General features: G+C 35.6%; 1 protein-coding gene across 19 annotated transcripts in view; it reads left to right on the plus strand.

Moving 5' to 3' along the window:
• Ufd4 (ubiquitin fusion-degradation 4-like) overlaps positions 1-20,836 on the plus strand; it is a 465,356-nt gene that overhangs the window by 351,852 nt on the left and 92,668 nt on the right. For 11 of the 19 annotated variants that reach the window (XM_069848281.1, XM_069848285.1, XM_069848289.1 and 8 more), the window contains 2 exons: positions 10,918-11,087; positions 19,084-19,242. In XM_069848281.1, coding sequence (XP_069704382.1) covers positions 10,918-11,087; positions 19,084-19,242 — 329 coding nt within the window. The remainder of the gene's footprint in view (positions 1-10,917; positions 11,088-19,083; positions 19,243-20,836) is intronic. The other 8 variants (XM_069848292.1, XM_069848295.1, XM_069848298.1 and 5 more) reach the window with 3 other exon arrangements.

A 20,836-nucleotide genomic window follows, 5' to 3' on the forward strand; every position in this document is an offset into this window, starting at 1 on the left:
TTGGATCTTTGAATGATTCTTTCCATTTTGAATTTTGATGTTTTGCCTGTTCGCTGTTACTTATTCTTTCTATGGCTCGTTTTATTGACTCATATGGGAACTTGAAATTTGTTTTTAAGTTGATTTTAGTTCCTTTCTTTGCTAACATATCTGCTTTCTCGTTACCGTTCAGTCCACAGTGGGCTGGGACCCATTGGAAGACCACTGTTTTTATTTAGCATTTGAATTTGTTTTTTCCATTTTAGGGGATGTAGTTGAGCTGATGGACTGGATTGCAGCTTTGGAGTCAGACAGGTTGACTATGTTTTTGCACTGGTTTAGCCAAACAAATACATTTTGAAGTGATGTATAAATGGCTTCAACTTCACCATCAAAATTTGTTGTGTACTTGCCAACATTTTTATAAAGAGAAAAGTATTGACAAGTAGCTCCTGCTCCAGCTCCTTCATTTTGATCCATGAGAGATACATCAGTGTAAATGTACAACCAGTTCTTTTGTGGATATTTTCTATTAATTGTTTATAGGGCAGTGGCTTTTGCTACTTCTGGATTTATATCTTTTTTGTTGAAGACTTAATCAAGATCAAGGCAGCAGTCTACTTTGAAGTTATGAAGTGGATTATATCAAGACATCAAGTTTTCCTTTTCACTTGGTATTTCTAGATTTTGTTTAAGCTTTTCTACCTCTTGTATGAATCCGTTTTGGATCCTCAGTGTAAATTTAGAATCATTGTATCTACTCCATTTATCCCAATTTGGAAGTCTTCTTAATTTTTCATAGGTTAAAAGGGCTTGTTTTTCAAGGTCTGTTACAATGGTTTATTGGATGTGATTATTTGCATGGCTTCAATTGGAGTAGTTTTGATTGCACTAATGATGAGACGTAAAGCTTGATTTTGAGTGCGTTCTAATATCTATTTATTTGTGGTTGATGAGGTTATTAGTGCTTCACCACAGTACGTTAAGATAGGCTTTATGTATGTGTTGTAGGTTGTGTTGAGTGTACTCCTTGAGCTGCCCCATTTCGTTCCTGCCAGTCTTCTTAGTAATTTAAAATGATTTGTTGCCTTTGTACTGATGTGTTCAATGTGATTTCTCCATGTGAGCTTATTGTCGAAATGTATACCTAGGTATTTTGCATTTTCAGTTCTTTGTAACTTATTATCTTTATAGTTTAAATTTATTTTCACTGGTTTTTTTCTTAATTAGAAGAGTTGAAAGTTTGTTTTTTCTGTGTTCACTGACATCATATTATTTGAACACCAGGTTTCAAGTGCCACTAATGATGACTGGATGGAATTTTTAAGTTTCTCTACTGCGTTGGTTTTATGTGACGTCCAAATAACCAAATCATCAGCAAAGAGTGCTGTTTTAGTGTCATGTTTTTCCAGCTCTTGTGGTAGGTCGTTAATAAATATGTTGAATAGTGTTGTGCTTAATACTGCACCTTGAGGTAAGCCCAAGTGAGTTTATTTATATTTAGAACTTGCTGATCCATAAGTTGTAGAACAAAATTTTTGGGTGATGAACTCAGATATCCATCTTAACATATTGGCTTTTATGCCTAATTTCTGGAGCTTTGTAATCAGATTGTATCTCAACACATTATCATAATCGACCTGGTTGGCGAGTTGGTATAGCGCTGGCCTTCTATGCCCAAGGTTGCGGGTTCGATCCCGGGCCAGGTCGATGGTATTTAAGTGTGCTTAAATGCGACAGGCTCATGTCAGTAGATTTACTGGCATGTAAAAGAACTCCTGCGGGACAAAATTCCAGCACATCCGGCGACGCTGATATAACCTCTGCAGTTGCGAGCGTCGTTAAATAAAACATAACATTTTAACATTATCATATGCTGATTTCAAATCAAAGAATACAGCTAATGTATCTTTTTTTTTATTAAATCCGTCCTTAATAGCTTGACTTAGTAAGATTATGTGTTCTTTTGTTGAGTGGTCTCTTCTAAATCAGGCTTGCTGTGTTAACAGAAGATTGTTTGTTTCTAAAAACCAGTTTAATCGCTCTGATATCATCCTTTTCATGATTTTAGCTAAATGGCTTATTAGTGATATAGATCTATAGCTTTCAATTTTGTTTGCTGGCTTTCTTGGTTTCAATATTGGAATAATATTGCTTTTTTTTTTTTTTTTTCCAATTTGCAGGTACAGAGGTGTTCCAAACATAGTTATAGAAGTCAAGTAATGCATTTCTTGCTTTAATGCCTAAGTATTTGATGAATTCTGGGTGAATATTGTCTGGACCTGGGGCTTTTTTGTTACTAAGTTTGTTAATGGCAGTTTCTAGCTCTAATAGGTTGAAGTTGTGGCAGAAAATTTCATCAGTAGTGGTAACATTTTGATTCTGAACCTGCATTTTCTTCTTAATTTCTAATTTCATCGACTTCTGTAACTTTCTGTGTTGTCTTGAGAGTTTAGGAGCAGAATAATATGTATTAAAAGCTGATGCAATTTTATAATCATCTGTTATATTTTTGTGTCCATATCTTATTCGTTGTTTATCTGTAGATTCTCTCCCTACAGTAAATACATATTTATAAACTTTGTTACTATCTTGTTTATAATCTAAGTTTTCTACAAACTTATCAAATGCATTTCTTTTGGTATTTAATATACCTTTTCTAAATCTTGCAGCTTTATTTTTCTAATCAAGAAAGCTTTTCTTATCTTTGTTGATTTCTGCGGCCTGCCTGGCCTGTTCTTGTTCAACTTTTAGTTTTTGTAACTCTTTTGACCAAAATGGTTTGTACATTCTAACTTTTCCTCGTGGGACATATTTCTTTGCTGTTGTAATCAGAATTTTGCATATATCGTTATTAATGGTGTCTGGTGAGCTAGATTTGATTTTGATCTCATTTGGTAATCTGTTTTCCAATTCACTTTGTATCCCTTCCAGGCAGCTTTTTTTAAAATTCTAGGATTTCTTGCAGTGGGCTTTGGGTGGTTTCGCCTTAACTTTAATACTGGTAATTACGACTCTATAGTCAGATCCAAGACTTTCATATATTTCTCGGTGTGTTCTTTCAGCTATATTAGATGCCACTAGTAGTAAATCAGGGTTGGATGTGGAGCCTATATGATGCATGTAAGTAGCCTCTTGGTCCCTATTGAATACAAGTTCCAATTCATTTGTATTTAACCAATCTTTCATTGCTTTACCAGCTGTATTTTGGTCTCTATATCCTCATAATTTGGAATGGGCATTAAAATCTCCCATTATTACAGTTTTATGTGATATATCAAAAATATTCAAATCAGGACTGTTATTTGGAGGTTGTAAACAAAATATATTGAAAAGTGTTCTTTGGATCTCCATAAATCCAGATATGCTATTTCTGTCTTATCCATTTCATTCATTTCTTTCACAATTTTGAAATTTGATGTGAGGTTATTTCTAACACCAATGAGCATACCACTAGCTATTTGTCTTCCTTTTCGTAAGAGGTACGTTGTATATCCTTTTATGCTGAAATATTTCTTCTGATTGTTACATATATTGGCCTCCATTATATCAAAAACATCTACTTGTTTGGTGAACAATACTTTGGTAAGTTCTGTTTTCTTATCCTGACTAAAACCTCTAGAATTCCATTGTAGTATCTTCACGTTTTCATCATTCTTCCCTCCTAAAGCAATTCTCATCCGGAGATCTGACCGGGGGACTATTACTCCAGAATGTTTTACTTTGGGATGCAACATTTTCATGAGCTGATTTTAACCATTTTCTTGAAATGACACCATGTTTTTAAGAGTTGGCGGTTGTACTGTCCTTTCTCAACTCTCTATATGAAAGGAGGACCACACCTGTCTTTGGTCAGGGGGTCCTTTGGACCTAGCCGGGAGGGCTTACTTGAGTCCACTGACCGTTCCCACCTCTGCCTCCTGTGGGATGCATCTCTATGCCATGACAGGCTAGCATAGATAATTACCTGTTGGTCCACGGGAGATATTTTATTTCTCTCCTACCACTCATTTCTGAGAGGCATTCCCCGATCTGCCACCTGGGGATGCACCCTCTAGGGGTTACTGGTTCCCTCGAGGGTAAAGACATATGTAAAAGAGCAGCCATTTCTTCTAATTCTGGACCTGTGGAGAGGACAAGTAAATCCTTCTTTGTATGATGAAATATTTACAAATGAAGTAACTTGCAGCCTTAAAGTGATTCCATGCAAATGTACTGAATTATGCCAACCCTATGATGTTTATTTTTTAGACAGGTGAAGATTTTTATCAAATATTTGCAAAATAGCTCTTTCCTTTTACCAACTGGACGACAAATTGCTTCAAGGGAGGATGCTCTCAAAATTCACTCCTTATTCGCTTTCAGTTGTCAGCTCCTATATTCAAAGCCATGTTGAAATATGCGTGGTATGCATCAAAATTAATAAATGAACGAGAAGTGTTTGTGAATGTGAAGGATGTCTGTTTCGCAGCAGAAGTGCGGAAAAATGTGTGTGACTGTGGACAATCTTCTTTCATTTGCTGTGCATGGTGCAGGAAATTTGTATCTTTTGTGTGTTTTAATGACTTTTATCATAACGAATCATGTACAAAATGAAGTGAAATAGCTGCTACAGAAACAGAACAGACACCAGTGACCTGCCTACGTGAGCAATATTTCATTCTTTATAATGCAATGTTGTTATTGTTTTCTAATGCCAGGCATTTGACAGTAAAGTCATTTGACCTCTTGCACTCCAATATTTTTCAAAGATATTGTCATGGTTAGCCACTGACGCACAGATTTTGAGATGTTCTGAATACATTTCTTGATTTGAGTTGCACAATGGACAGTTAGAAGACTGATATATTCCAATTCTATGCAGATGCTTGGCCAAACAGTCATGGCCTGTTGCCAATCTAAATGCAGCTACAGATGATTTGCGTGGTAAACCGGGAATCAACTGTGGATTATGATGCAGAGAGTTCCATTTTTTCCCTTGAGATTGTGTTATCAAATTTTGTTTGTTGAAGTCTAAGTATGTAGATTTAATAAATCTTTTCACAGAGTAATACGTAGATTTAGTAACAGGTCTGTAAGTAGCAGTGCTGCCCTTCTTTGCTAAAGCATCCGCATTCTCATTTCCCAGGATTCCACAATGGGATGGTATCCATTGGAATACAATTCTTTTATTTGAATGTTATTAGTTGATAGAGCATTTTATTTATTTCTGCTATTTGAGATGAAGGTGTGTGTCTAGAGACTATTGATAGAATAGCTGCTTTGGAGTCTGACAATATAACTGCATTTTTTAATTTATTTATAATGCAATGTTACTTAATTAGTAATTAATTTAAAACATGATGAAGCGTTCAATACATCGAGAAAATATGATATATGTAAATAGATAACTGTGACCACACTATTAATCATTATTAAAAGAAAAAAATATAGGACCAGTTAAGATTCGAACTCAGATTGCCTGGATAACAACTCAGTATCCAACCATATGAGCTACGCTGTTACACAGTCTGATGATTCTCTATTAGGCACCTAACGGAAGTATGTTATAAACAATAGCCAATATTTTCAAAACGAGGGGTCAATGGCCACCCATACCAGATATGACTTTAAACAGTACGTCTTGTACTTTCATCTCACACAATTTTATTTCATTCGGCGATATACAGAGCATGTCCTCTCCTTGTTAGTTGATACCAGCCCTATAGCTTACAGACTTCTATGTAGCATGTGGGAACTGAAACCTTCATGAAATTCATATTGATGGAGTTCAAGAACATATAATGTAAACTGTTTAAAGTTTCAGTTAGCATCTATGCAGCAATACTGCTTAACTAACCACACCATACAACAACAATATGCTGTCATTTATTCTGACAACAGCTGTAGTGGGTTTTGAAATTTGCATCTATACATATTTTATATTGAAATTGTACTCATATGTACATACTGTAACAACAACAATAATAATAACAATGATAATAATAATAGTAATTATAATAATGTATAAAACTACTGAAAAACAATACTACATTATGTACTTCTAAAACTAATCATTATAAGTAATCAGAAATTTTAACATGTTATAAATTATATGACCTGAAGGTGCCCAACAACAAATAGACGAAAACGATTGTTGTTATTTAACTGGGGAGATTGAAAAACAGTAGGCCTATCTTTGTCCTCAATGTTTACAAAATCGAAATTCCATTTACTATATTGTGACCTTAATTTTATTATTATCTATTAAATATTTGCTCAATCCCCAATTAAATCTTTGGCCTTCCAATATTTCTTTTTCTCACGGGTTCTGTTATATCTATAAATCCATCATCATTGATCACAATGGAAATATAGGTACAATACATTACAAAGTATTGAACAGATTCATAGATATTAAGCCATGAAAAAGAGTGTATAGAAAGGAAGTTGTATTTGTACTTCTTCACAAAATCATGTTGTCTACTCCCCTGAATGGTTGTGAATCATGAATAATAAAAAATCATAAAGATGTTAGACGAAGTAAAATCTTCGAAAATTATATTCTTTAGAGTTTCAATAGATACATGTTTGCAGATGATAAAATTAATAGAGTGATATGACATTACTCACTACTTGATGGAAAGTCTGATATATCAAATGACCACATTCTTTCAAATTTTGTTCTGTATAAAATTCATATTCCAAGTTCTGTCATTATTAGTCTTATACTAGGTATTGTATCAAATGATACTAGAAAGTGCATTTTCACTGTTGGAGGAAATCTGATAGGTATTCATTCTTATTGCATTACAACAGACGTTGCCAACTCCCTGCACTACTGTGCATGGCTTATGCACCTTACAATTCCAGTGAAAATGAATGGCACGCTAGGAGCACAAGAAGGATCCACAAGTCAAGTGCGTGGTTGATGACTAATTAAAAACATGTATTTTCTGTGCCCAGTTATATACTTTAACAAAACGAATTCTATGCATACTATACAGGGTGTTTAAAAAATACGGGGCATAATTTCAGGTATGTATTTCCCACATGTAGACAATCAAAATAGTTCATTACAACATGTGTCTGGAAATGCTTCATTTCCGAGTTATGGCCTTCACAACATTGAAATTCACCGCAACGTTTTTCTTTCCGCAGGTCGTTATCATTACAGAAAATGTTCAAAATGTCCACCTCCTGCTTGAATACAGACCTGACATCGATGTCTCATTGACCTGCGAACACGATCCCAAACTCCAGGAGTATTGCGTATGTCCTCAGAACATGCTACAATTCGATTCCGAAGGGATTCCAAATCAGGCACCGGAGACGAATAAACCAATGATTTCAAATGGCCCCATAAGTAGAAATCGAGAGGGTTCAGATCAGGTGAGCGTGGAGGCCAAGCAATTGGGCCACCTCTACCTATCCATCGATCAGGAAACCTTCGATCCAAGTACCGGCGAGCCGTACGACTGAAGTGTGCAGCAACGCCATCATGCAAGAAGTGAATGTGTTGACGATTGATCAGTGGAGTGTCTTCTAAAACATGAGGTATGGTGTTTTCCAGGAAGTTTGTGTACGCCTGCCCCGTAAGTCTGTTTACAAGTACATGGGGTCCAACTAATCGATCACCAATGATACCGGCCCACATGTTGAGGGAGAACCGCACCTGGTGATGAGATGGAACAGTTGCACATGGGTTTTCATTCGCCCTTACATAATTTGTTATGCCATCTCGTGTGAACTATGCTTCATCTGTAAATAATACTAAGGCAGGAAAGTTCGGATTTAACACCACACTGCTGCAAGAACAACTGACAGAACCTAACTCGTGCAGGGTAATCTGCTGGTGACAGGGCCTGTACACGTTGCAAATGATAAGGATACAATTGATACTCTTTCAACAGTCTCCAGACAGTCGTATGAGGAACATTGACTTGCAACGCTACCCTTCGTGTGCTGATAGAAGGAGTCATATTCACAGCCTCCAGAATCTCCTCCTGTACTTCTGGAGTTGTAGATCTTGGTCGTCCCCTTCCCAAACCAGGAGAGTTAAATTTTCCATACTCGCACAGACGGTAATGGAGACGTACAAATGTCTTCCGATCTGGACATTGTCGCTGTGGGTACCTCTCCTGGTACCAAACGACGAGCCAGCGCAGCATTGCTGTCTGCCTTACCGTACATGAAGTGTATCTCTGCCAGCTCTTGATTTGAATACATGTCGCACAGTCTAACGCCTACACAACACTGAATGTAACCATCGCCTCGGAATGAACTGTCAGAGTGCCCTCTTAATGTCTCCTTTGACGGCAACGACCTGCGGAAAGAAAAACGTTCCGGTGAATTTCAAAGTTGTGAAGGCCATAACTCGGAAATAAAGCATTTCCAGACACATGTTGTAATGAACTATTTCGATTGTCTACATGTGGGAAATACATACCTGAAATTATGCCCGGTATTTTTGAAACACCCTGTATTTTCTAATGTTCGAAATGTTGAAAATTATAAGTATGCAGTGAAATAATCAGCATGAAGCTACATAGTGTATAATGATCTAGTTCAGACTGTAGCCTTGAAATACATTTAATATGAACACACAATTAACATTTTCTTCAATTTTTCAACTCCCAGGCCATTGTAAATTTGCATTTCACAGTTATTTGCGTTGGAACCTTTCCTGTGAAAAAGTTGAATAATGCTGTACAATAACCTTCTAAACCAATCAGAACGTAGTACCTATTTTTTATCAGCTGTCACTGCAACTATGCGAAGCGCTGCTGTGTTACCAGTTTGCTGCATGCTGTGTGACATGGTGTCACTACCACATGCTTAATTTGTGTTAGTGATATAAAATAAAATTATAAATAAATTTGTAACACTGCTGTGAAATGTCGGAAAAGAAACTGATAATTTTATTCATGTAGTGACAATCCTTCGCGTAAATAGTCATGCATCAGAATTGGTGCAAAATACTCGTAAATTTTACGAGCACGATAAGGAATGTGTCAGTATTATATATGAGACTCCCTCCATTCCTGCAGGTAATGTACGAATAATACAATGGACATAAAAAAACTTTAAGCCTTTCTAAGAGGACAGTAATGAAGGACGGAGTTAAGTAATACTTACCATTTGAATTAATGGTGCAGAATAACAAACTTACCTCTGATTAAGATTCTGGCTTATATGTATATCTATTATCAGGCAATACATCTCACTTGATATGTGTCGGAGGAAGAATAATTGTTTTTATACATCTAAAGTCTGATTAGTAGAATGTGTAGCTATTCAGCGTTGTATGCAATGGAGGGAGAAAGGAACTGGCACCCTACCCCATTATCATAAGTGGTGCCATGTTGATATCACTTGTAGGGTTCAGACCTATCTTCGGACAGTTGACTAAAGAACAATAAATAACAAACTCCGCATAAGTCAAGTTAGCTATTGTATAGTAATCATTGTGGCAGCATCACATCTCTCGATACCAACATTATGCAAAGCTGTCAGGTGCAAGGTTACAGTGGCCTGGGTATATAATACTGTAGGGTTTGGAACCTAATAATAATAATAATAATAATAATAATAATAATAATAATAATAATAATAATAATAATAATCATGATGATGATAATAATAATTTCATAATTTGAAGGAACTTGCACTATTCCTAAAACACAATATTTATTGTTTCATTTTGTGTATTTGATATGGGTTTTCTGCTCCTTTGTCCTGAACAAATCTTTTAATATCTAGTGTGATATTCTGTACATTACTGAATCGAAGGACTGATTTTAGGTTTTCATCCAATAACATGCTTCATTGTCGCGATTTATCATCGCAAAAATAGTGCCTCACACAAATAAGTAGAGCCAAATATACACAATATTCTTGTAATATGGCGTTGCAGTCTGGGAAACCTTTCTCTCTGAAAGTGTGAATAAAACTGAAGTAGATTACCGGTATTGTAAGTCTTCTTTGGAACTGATTCCTTAATTCAGTATCATCTGTAACTGTAATTCATTATGAACATTTTTCCGAATTTAACTACGTCTGAAAATCGAACTTCAAACTGCTTTAATTGTCTCAAATAATGCGTTAAGGATTAAATTTCCATATTACACGTAGAACTCTGTGACATACTAAGCATTTTGCTGCAGTATTAAACTTTGGAAATAGGAAGATTTTCTCCCAGTCTTAATTGAATGTTGGGATCAAAGGCCTGCTTCGTTTTGCAGGACTCCGTCATTCTGCATTTGTCAGTTTGTGTTATGCCAATGAAATGAAAGGAATAACTTCGTCCTTAGTATGACTAGCACTGTGCTCATCACAGCAGTGCACCAGTATGAGAAAACATAAGTTGGCAGTGTCTGTATTGCAATAATTTGTATTTTATTTTCATAATTAGAAAGTAATTCTATTTATGATATTGAGCTATTACCATTAATGTTTTTAGATAACTGTGACAACATTAATGTGTGTATTTATAATCCCCGTAACTGTTAATTATTAATACTTACATTATCATGTTACTTCATACTCACAAACTAAACAGAATTTCACTATAGTAAAAAAAAGCTACTAAATAACAAACGTTAGAATATAGTATCAATTACACACCAGGTAAAATGTGATAAGGAGTGTGTGCATACATACGTGTACTTGTATGTGTTGGTATGTAGAAACGTATGTTTATATTAAAATTGTATGTTTTACATATGTGTAAGTGCACACCACGTGGTTATGATATGATATGATATGATATATATTTCATCACAGCATTTCTTACATGTAATGGTGGACCTCACATTTACACGTACTATATGGAAGTATACTTACAAGACTAGATTTCTAGCACAACATTGATATTTTGTCTTCCATCTAGTTCGCTGTGATAAAATGTCATTTATGAAAGAGTTTTTGAAAACATGCTGATGTTGTCATCATCCACAGGTGGTCTTCTCAGCACTGCACAGAGTTACCCCAGTCTGACAACAAGTGGACCTACAGGAACAGGTTCGTGTGGAATATCGACAACAGCGGGTAATGGACCCTGTCTCAGCCAAGCCCTCACAATGAGTCTCACGTCCACATCTAGTGACAGTGAGCAGGTCAGTCTGGAGGTTAGTGGCACCTCATATTCTGGATGAGCAGACAATGTAAACTGCCAAGCAACTATGATGTAAATGTCAGGTTAAAATACTGTTCTTGTAACTTAAATTATCTGCCTTATTTTATGCTCACATTTCATGTAACTTGCATTTTACTTTTCGTGGGTGTGTATAAAAATCTAACGACTCTTAAGCATTGATAATATTGTACTGGGGATCTCTTTTTACTCACTTCTGCAGTGCTGACTTAATCATATTCAAGATGTCCAGTTTTCATGGCAACTTCCGTCTTTGTACCTGATAATTTTACCTGGGAATTTTAGATAAAGGATTTCAGTTTTAGGCACCTAGAATGGCCTTAAAAGTGTTAAGTAAAGCTTTGAAAAATAACACTAGGTCTAAATTAAACTTGCATACTACCTTACAAAGTGTAATAAAAGTTGTACATTAATTAAAAATAAAGGCTGTAGATTCAGTAAAGTTTTATTCTAACGTGAATTTGAATGTGTTACAACAGATATTAAAAGTATGCTACAGCATTTCAATTACACTTTTAATCCATCACTTCTTTTTACTCATTGATTGAGTTCTCATAATTAGCAGCACAGTAAACTGTTAGGATTTTTTTCCTAAATTCTCCACAGTTACAGTCTGCCTTTCATCTGACAATAATTTTGTAAATAGGAAAAGAACTCTGGACATAGATTGATATTAAAATATAAAACTTCTAAAACTTTTGAGTGTGTTAAAATAAAGTGTATTTAAATAAAAAATAATGTACATTCGGTAACTGTATGGTACATTACCTTTTTTAAATACAATTTTAGCCCTATTAAAAGCATCAAGTGTTAAAGTTCTTTTGTTTGAACAATCCAATGTTTTAAGAAAGCAGTAATTCTGTGTGAGTCATTATCGGTCATTCATACTATTCCAGTCAGCCAGCTCTTAACTCAACCATCAGATTTGAGACTCATCAGAATCAACCTGGGGAGGTTAATCAAAAGAAAAGGGTAATTTATGAATTGACTATCCCCTATTACAAAACGTTATATATACTCAGCCGTTTAGAAATCATTGGTTTAATGGTGGGTGCAAGAGGGACCATAACAAAACAATTTGTGTCATTCTGTCGTAAATCTGGAGTCCCATCTACAACAATAAAGGAAATTTCTATGCTTACTTTGAAGGGTTCTCTACAAATTTCATGGTGATACTTGCATTTCAACTCAAACTGCAATTGAATTGCCTCGTTTTATTTTTAATTTAATTTTTATCTTCATATTTTTACTTTACTGCAAATTTTAATGATCTTAAATTGTAAGTCATAATCTACTCTGTAAATTTCAATTTATGTAAACCAATTTCTTGTGAGACATTTAAATGTCACACTTTAATGGCCAGTTTCACCAAGCTTTTTTAAATCACCGCAAACTATTTGTCAAGAAACGGATCGTTTAATTTTAACGTGATCTTTAAAAGTCGACTGTTTCACAATGCCTCTTTTAATCAACATGCATTTGCTTGTACTTGTATTTTGCATGTTATATTTCTTATACAACCACGGCTTCGAAATCGCGAATTTTATTGGTTACATATGATCATGGCTGACTTTGTTTTGTTTGGCATGAGGAAACAATGATAGGCAAATGGGTAAAAGGCAGTAATTTTAAGAACATGTAAAAGTTTTTAGTTTTTGATAGTCTTCCTAATACAGCATATTGTCATAAAGTAATTGAAAACAAAAATACAGATGGAATAATGTTAAAAAAGAAGAGATTTGGGTAACATATGAAACACGATTAAATAGTTTTCCTAATGTAAGTAGGATGAATATAGAGCTGTTAAATGGTAGGTAACCTCAAAAGTAAATCTAAGAAGAATTTTGCTGACGATAAGGTGGACAGCTATAGAATTGATGCTAGCATTATATATATAGCATTCTCAGCAGTTGTTCTTAAGCCTAATTTTAGGACGGGAGATCACCTCTTTCATAAATTGCATACTACTTTTCTACTGCATTTCATGCAGAGTTACTTACTCTGTAACAATTTTTTCCTGCTTGTGTGACAGGATTCAGAAGAGGTGTCATTAAATTGGATTTTAAGGAGTATCCATTGCCTCCTAAAAGTAAACCTCTTTGCACCCTTCCCATTTCAAAAGGCATCATCCTCTTACATCTTTGGAATTTTGTGCTATCATGTACTGACTATGACCATCTATTTACAATGTCGCTAAAACTAGCACTGAGATAGTTCTGATGATTTCGGAAGTGAACATGGATTTTTTGTGGAGATCGTATATGCAAAGCATAACAAAAACCTAAACTAACCAAACCTAACCTATCGTATGTGCAAGGTTTATAAGCGATGTACGAAAGAAACTACCTCAGTGCTAGTTTAGCCATAATTTCTCTATGCAGAGCTTTGAGTACGAAATTGTTTGAATATTGAATGAAAACTAGGATTGTATATTGTAAAAACTTTCGTCCAGATTACTGCCAATAGATACAATTGGAACATGTACACCATCTATCGTGTCAATGACGACAGAAAATTTAGCTATAGATCTATTATAAAAATAATGAATGTATTGTGGTCGTACTGTTGATAGTATGTCTGATACTTTATTCACATATCTAGACAATACAACTTTTGATGCCCCATTCATATCACCAAATACTATTTTAAAACTTGCCGTAACATAAAATCAAAGCAAAAAGAATCTGTTGAAGAGGCATTAAGTGGGTGATTTCTGTTGTATTCTAATCTAACCTATATCAAGTTTCTTCTAGAATCATTCTTACTACTTATTTCCTTAATGTGTACCTTTCATGGAATTCTTTATCATTTAAATCCTCAAAATCATTATTCCGAGTGTTATTGCCACATATAAGTTCGCCATTAAGTTGAAGTTCTAATTAAAGAATTTCAGCATCGAATACGTCTGCCATGTTGTTGATTTTTTTATGCATCGTTACTGTTTTAACGCGACGAATAGGTCCTAATATATTAACAATGAATTTAAAGATGCATTAGCAATAACAATACTTGGTGAAACACAAAAACTGACTGAAGTATCGTTAAATTATTTAACGAGACGTTATAATGATAACGAAGGTTGGTGAAACTGGCCATAAGTGTTACTGTTTAACATTCTTTGTCTTTGGCAACCTCACTAAGTTGTGGAAGATTAAATATTATTATTATTATGTGAAATTCATCAGTCGTTAAAACTATTTATAGAACTAGAAAAACAAATTGCTTTGCAGTGGAAACTTACCTGCACACAATGGGTTGGAAGAAAATGAGAAGGCAGATACCCTAGCAAAAATAGCACAAGAATAAAATATATACGTAGTCATAAAATTTCCTTCCACTCAGCTAAAAATAGCATGAAAATCCATTTACAAGAATTCCTACAGTTTGCTAGTGCAGGTAAATCATGGCAGAATATAGTCAGCAACAGTGTCAAAATTTCTTAGTTCCCATGCAGTGAAGCTGTAGCCCTCTTTCAGTTGCATACAGAACATGATAGTTTGGCAGGCCACTTAAACTATCCATATTTACATCTCCACATTATATCCTACAACATGGATCCAGTCATGGACAAGGATCACCTTCCTCTCTGCTCCAACATAAAGAAGACAGAAGGATCCAACAACTCGAAACTGGCAAAATACTATTGGGATGCACAACAGCAAATGAAGAGGGTTTGATCCCTACCCCCGATTTATGACATGTTGGGCAAGCTCATGATCCATCTAGCAAGGAATTTTCTCCGGGAGCTCTGGTTTCTATATGAGACTCTTTAAAACTTAAAACAAATGAAGTTCTACTTAGAACAATTTAAGAAGAAGTGAAGAAAATAACTTTCATATTCAAAATGCATGACAATATATTGTTTAGAAGAAACCTGAATCACGCAAGTGAAATGGGTAGGCAGTGGATACACACTTTGTTGAAAAGAATAAAAATATCAATTAAAATAACACACAAATAAGAAACATTTCGTGGAGGTCTATTTAAGCCACCAACTGCATCATAACATTACACAGGCATACTCGGCACTTGCTAAGCATGGTCCACAGACATACTTGAAGCACTTTGCACACTGGCTTTTCCCTCTGCATCATCCAGTCTGACATGTCTTGTGAACGTTGCACTGTTATGGAATTCTTCCAGGAAGAGGAGCTTGTGGCTGCATATGAACTAGTGTCGAGGTACTGTGTCACTTTTTACCCCGTTGTAGAGTATTCATGCTTTGATTGCTGCCAAGTCCAACACATGGAAAAAACATGCATGGGCTATCTACAGTACCTATATTTTACAGTGTAAAGTCGAGCCATTTGGTCTATGACGTCAACACCACATTTGGTGCTATGGTAGAACACAACTATCTTGAGTAGCTTTTTAGGGTGCTGCGCATTGATGGTGCTCAACAAAAGCACATTCATGTTTTTTTTTTTTTTTTCTAACCTGGTAGGAAGTTAGGATCATGTCACCTGACTTGTAAAGTATAATAATAATATCTATTTATTTATTCTGGCAAAGTATGTTATGTGCAGGGGTGCTTTAGATAATTTTGCTGATGGAGGAACTTCCTTTCTAGAGACTTTTTTTACTGTACCAACCATGTTAGTATTGTTGCATTTCAAATTTTTTTCTAGGCATTTCCCTTAGAAATGTATGGTTCTGCCAGATGCATTACAAAATGCTCTGCCAGTGGTACACGTGCTCAGTGCTCAGAACTACACGAAAATGTGCTTAGAATATAAATCGCTCATCCCAGAAACAGTGGCATGAGTCAGTGGCATAGGACCAAAAACACGCATATTTCAATGTCGTGACTATATTACTATATTTCCCTCTGCTCATAATAATTACCCTATCTGAACAACAAACTCTTCTACTGACCTGATAGTGTTGCACAGCTATTCAATCTTCAAAGTGCAGGTGTGGGATTTCAATGAAGTGGTCAAAGCAAAGTGGAACAGAACAATATGCACATCTGACTAAAGCCACTTTTTCAAATTCAACATCAGTTCCACATTCAAACAGTCCAATATCAAACGCAATGCTAATTACTTTTTCAAACTATAATATTGGTATGTCAATGTCATAACCTGCCTTTTGCCAAGCATATTGTAACATAGGCTTATACTTCTGTGCAGGAAGTTGATTGTATAGCACAGAGTGAAGTCTGATGATGAAATGACGATCATGTAACTTTACTTGTGGTTTTTCACATTGTAGTCTTAAGAAACAACGATCCTTCTCATGTAGAGCTTATATTGCCAAAAGAAGTACACAGCAAGAGGTTGGCAATATTTTGTTGTCTTCAGTGGCAATATCTTGTTCAGAAAACTTCCATCTAACAGTATATGATCTTTATGGCCTGACCAGGAATCACACAGCAATAGGCTCTTCTCATCGTCACATACATGTTCACAAAGGACTGTAGTTAGAAAACTTTTCATATGCTCTTTCGTCATTTTTCACTTTTGCTTGTCTCCACATTTGAAACATTTGGGCCAAAAGTGCCTTGTATCTCTTGAAAACAGATAGCCTATAGAGCTTGTTAGCTAATCTGCCACTCATTGATAAAGCCACATCAATTTTATAGCTGTGTGTAGAGCTATGCACAGACTGCAAACACACCAGCTGTAATTTTCTCGTCTCTGTGAGATAGTGTTGACAATGAGATTTCATAATTAAATTGACTTTGGTCACTTTCCAAACATTTTCTTTGTTCACACTCCAATCTGTTACATATTTGTTCACTTCCTCCACAAACCCTTGTGCCTTCTGACGAATACTATGATCTTCTTGTATGCCCTTACGTGTGACGAATGTAGTAATATGCCTGGAAGAAATGCCATATTCAGCCTTAAGTTTATTGATAAAAGTAATCGAAGCTGTGAAATTGTCCAGGCCAACCACTTTAGATGTTTCTAGTGCCCACATTTGCAGATGCAATAGTGAATTGCTATCAAATTGTGACATTACATACTCTTTTTAAAGTTTTTAATTGTGACAGCCTGTTTCCCTTGAAGTGAGCTCGACCTCACCTTTTGCTAGTCACATAATCTAATATTAACTTGCAATTTGATTTACTTCTAATGCAGTTATAGGGTCTCATAAGTTTGCTATAGGAGTTGAAGCTACGATTGTAATAGTTTTATAAATGTTCTCCAGTATGTTGTCATCAATATCTTGTAATATGCTGGGCCTCGACATTTTGGGTGGAGATGATTCGTACTCACTTTGACATGAAGGTTCCTGTTGCTCTGGAGATGAAAGTCTTATACTGCTGGAAGAGTCAACTTCAGGTATGGGTTCTTCGTGTCCTTCAAAATCACTATATCTATCCAGCGTATCTTCATGCATATGAATTTCTGTCATTCCCATTGTATTTGTGCATTATTATGCTATATAACATATTCGCGAACTCCATATCCTTGACTCCAATTACGTTTCCATATTCAGCACGTCCCAACTTTGGCTCTAACATTTTGACAACATTCGTGGGATTAATTCACCTCATGATTCTGATGTACACTGTTTACACTCTAACCCACAACTGAACATTCCAAAAGACGGCCTCCTCCTGCAGCTATACTATTCACACAACTAGAGTAAGTACTTGTTAGTGTAGGCACAACATGCCACCGTCGAATGGCACTAGCAGACAACAGCTGAGTTTTGCATGGGAATGACTCATACCATTGTTTCTGGGATGAGCGATTTATATTTTAAGCACATTTTCGTGCGGTTCTGAACATTCGAGGTCACGCACATCCCTTCTAAGTAACTACTTAGAATTTGTATGAACAGCCAGCCAAAACGCGATTCCAAACTTGTCTGGTTTGTTGCTCAGGTATTATATGAAAGGACAGCAAACTTTGCATGGGAAAAGTTGTTCATCCACAGTGATGTTTTCACTTGGTTTCTAACACAGGAAACAAAGAGACTTCACATATGAGTAGCAGCTACGAAGTGGTTTGTTTGTAATCTTAGGCACTTTGTGACTTCTTTTTTTTTTTTTATCAAATGGCATAAATCTTGAAATTTCACTAAATTGGTTCCTGTTTATAATATTCTATTGGAAACTGTCATATAGTAAAAGTAAGATTCAGAGTTCAAATATTTGGGTAGTATGGTTAATACTAGCAATAATATAAATATTGAAATCTAGCATAGACTGAAGGCAGTAGATAGATGCTATTTCGGACTAAGGAAACATTTAAGATCACACAACATCAACATAAAAGCTAAATGCATATTATACATAAGTCTGATAAGGCCTGTTTTCTTATATGGTTCTGAAACATGGGCTGTCACAAAACATGATGAAAACAGAATTAGAATTTTGGAAGGAAGATTCTCAGACGGATATATGGACTTGTTAAGGATGGAAACATATGGCATATTAGATATAATGTTGAATTATATCAACTATTTAAAGAACCATACACAATAAGGAAAATTAAATCAAAGCGAGTAAGATAGTTGAGCCACCTGTGTAGAACAGAACGGTATCCATGTATAAATATAAAGCTCACCTTCACCAACCCATTCACTAGCAAATAATTGGACGACCATCAAATAGATGGGTCGGTTTTGTGGAAGAGGATCTGTGCAATTAGAAGATGGAAAGATAAGGCAACTGACAGAACCCTATGGAGACGTATCACTGAAGTGATCAAGGCTGGAAAACAGCTGTTGAATCAGTGATGATGATGATGATGATGATGATGATGATGATGATGATGATGATGATGATGATGATGATGATGATATTCCGAAAAATGCTGGTCCTCGAACCTGCGACCATATTTCAGTGGAAACTTTTTTGCGCCATGTACTGCTCTCACATATATAGGCGAAATAGCAGCTTCCAGTGTTTCAAGACTAATGATCCAGCTGTCATCTTGTAATTCTTGATGTGCCTTGTCTTCAGTACCTGTTTTGTATGTAGAAGCATATTGTCATCAATTAGCAGTTTCCAGGTGCTCGATTGGTTACCATTTTTGATGGACCTCCTCGCACAGCCTGAAGGTTCGGATGCTTCTCTCAGAATGTCCTGTCATGCCTGCCATCCAGGTGCAGCTTGTGGAGGAATAATGGCCCATTCTGTCCCATCAGCAGCAGTCTCAACACTTCCTATGGTAGGATTTCTTGCTACTGAGTACAATTTCGCCCTCTTTCTCTGCCGCAACCATCTGGTGCTTAGGAACTAATGGTAATGGTATACCACCCCTTACTTCAAAGTTACTTCAAAGTAACTGAAATAAAAATAAATTCAATATTAGATATTTTTGTATTAGACACTGAATCTACCTCAGAAAATGTTTTAGAGAAAATTTTTCACATTGCTGCTGCAATACTTGGAATTGAACTACAGCCATTCTTTTATAACAGACATCACCTCATACTAGAAAGAAAATTATTTACTCTTATATGAAAATAAGGTGATAAATATGTAGTAAAATGTTCGAATATCTCGTTGCTTAATTTGTTCACCGAATTTTTGTGAAGCATTAATTTTCCATGTAAAATAAGGTGGAAACATGTTTTATATGTTAATTGTCCCATTTATTACATTTTTTTAAATTATAATAATCATATAGCTTACCAACACGGATAGTTAATATCATCCTTTAAGTACCAGCCCTGATCACGTATTTAATAGATTGGTCATTGTAATGTTAAACACGGTAGCATGTGGAAGAAAACAACCACCAGAATCGCCACTGTCTATTTAAAACAACCGCTAGATGGAAGTACAGTTGCTCCATGCAATTCAAATGGGAGTTATGACGTGACTCCTTCTGCTGTCGCTAGATGGCAGTATAGTAAACTTGATAAAAGTTGTTGCCATCAAACCTATAAAGCTGAGCAATCTGTTATATAGTGATCAGGATACCAGTAAAGAAATTTAAAAATATAATTATTCAAAATGAATAACCGATTTTTAAGCTAAGTTGTTGAGGTGGATAACATTTTGTCACATCCGTTACAGTGCAAAAAAAATTCTGATAAGATGAAAATGATGAAAATTCATATGAGTGTAAGAAAGACTGCAAGGTGACGAGGTGAGAATGGAATGGAACATCCAGAAAATTTACTTACATTTTTTTTTTTTAATTAACTTCTAAAACTATATCATGTCACATCCGTTACAAAAGAATGGCTGACTAACAAAATTGTATTGAAAATAAAATTCTTGGCAATACAGAGTGTACAAATATTAAGTGTTGATTATGTAGAAATAGGGCGTGTAGGGGTAAGATGTGTATAGTAGTGCATTGCAGGTACATTATGCATATATGTTGTGTGTTGCTGCTGGAGTCCGTGCATTGGCTTTGTAACAACACCTAAATATGTGTTCTGTTGTTACAAGCAACTGAATCTGTATTATGGTCAGCGTACCAGAGAGGGGATGGCTATTATGATCCGGAGGCTGGAGGAGTCGTCGTGTGGTGACATTTGGACGAAATTTCATCACCAATCTCATAAAGATGGACTGGCGGACAAAACAATTTATATGTTGAACAAGTTCAAGTGCACTGTGACAGTCGCAACAGAGCCCATACATGAATGTATCAACCTCTGACAACAGCACTGAAGCCATCAGGTTGTTCATTGAACATAGTCCAAAGTCAGTTCAGCATTTGTTACCCAGAATTGAATATTGCACATTTGATGGTGTATCAGATGTTGCATTTCACACTGAAATATTGCCACACTGATGAGGCTCTG

Source organism: Periplaneta americana, chromosome 15, assembly GCF_040183065.1.
Source record: "Periplaneta americana isolate PAMFEO1 chromosome 15, P.americana_PAMFEO1_priV1, whole genome shotgun sequence".
Taxonomy (NCBI): Eukaryota; Metazoa; Arthropoda; class Insecta; order Blattodea; family Blattidae; genus Periplaneta; species Periplaneta americana.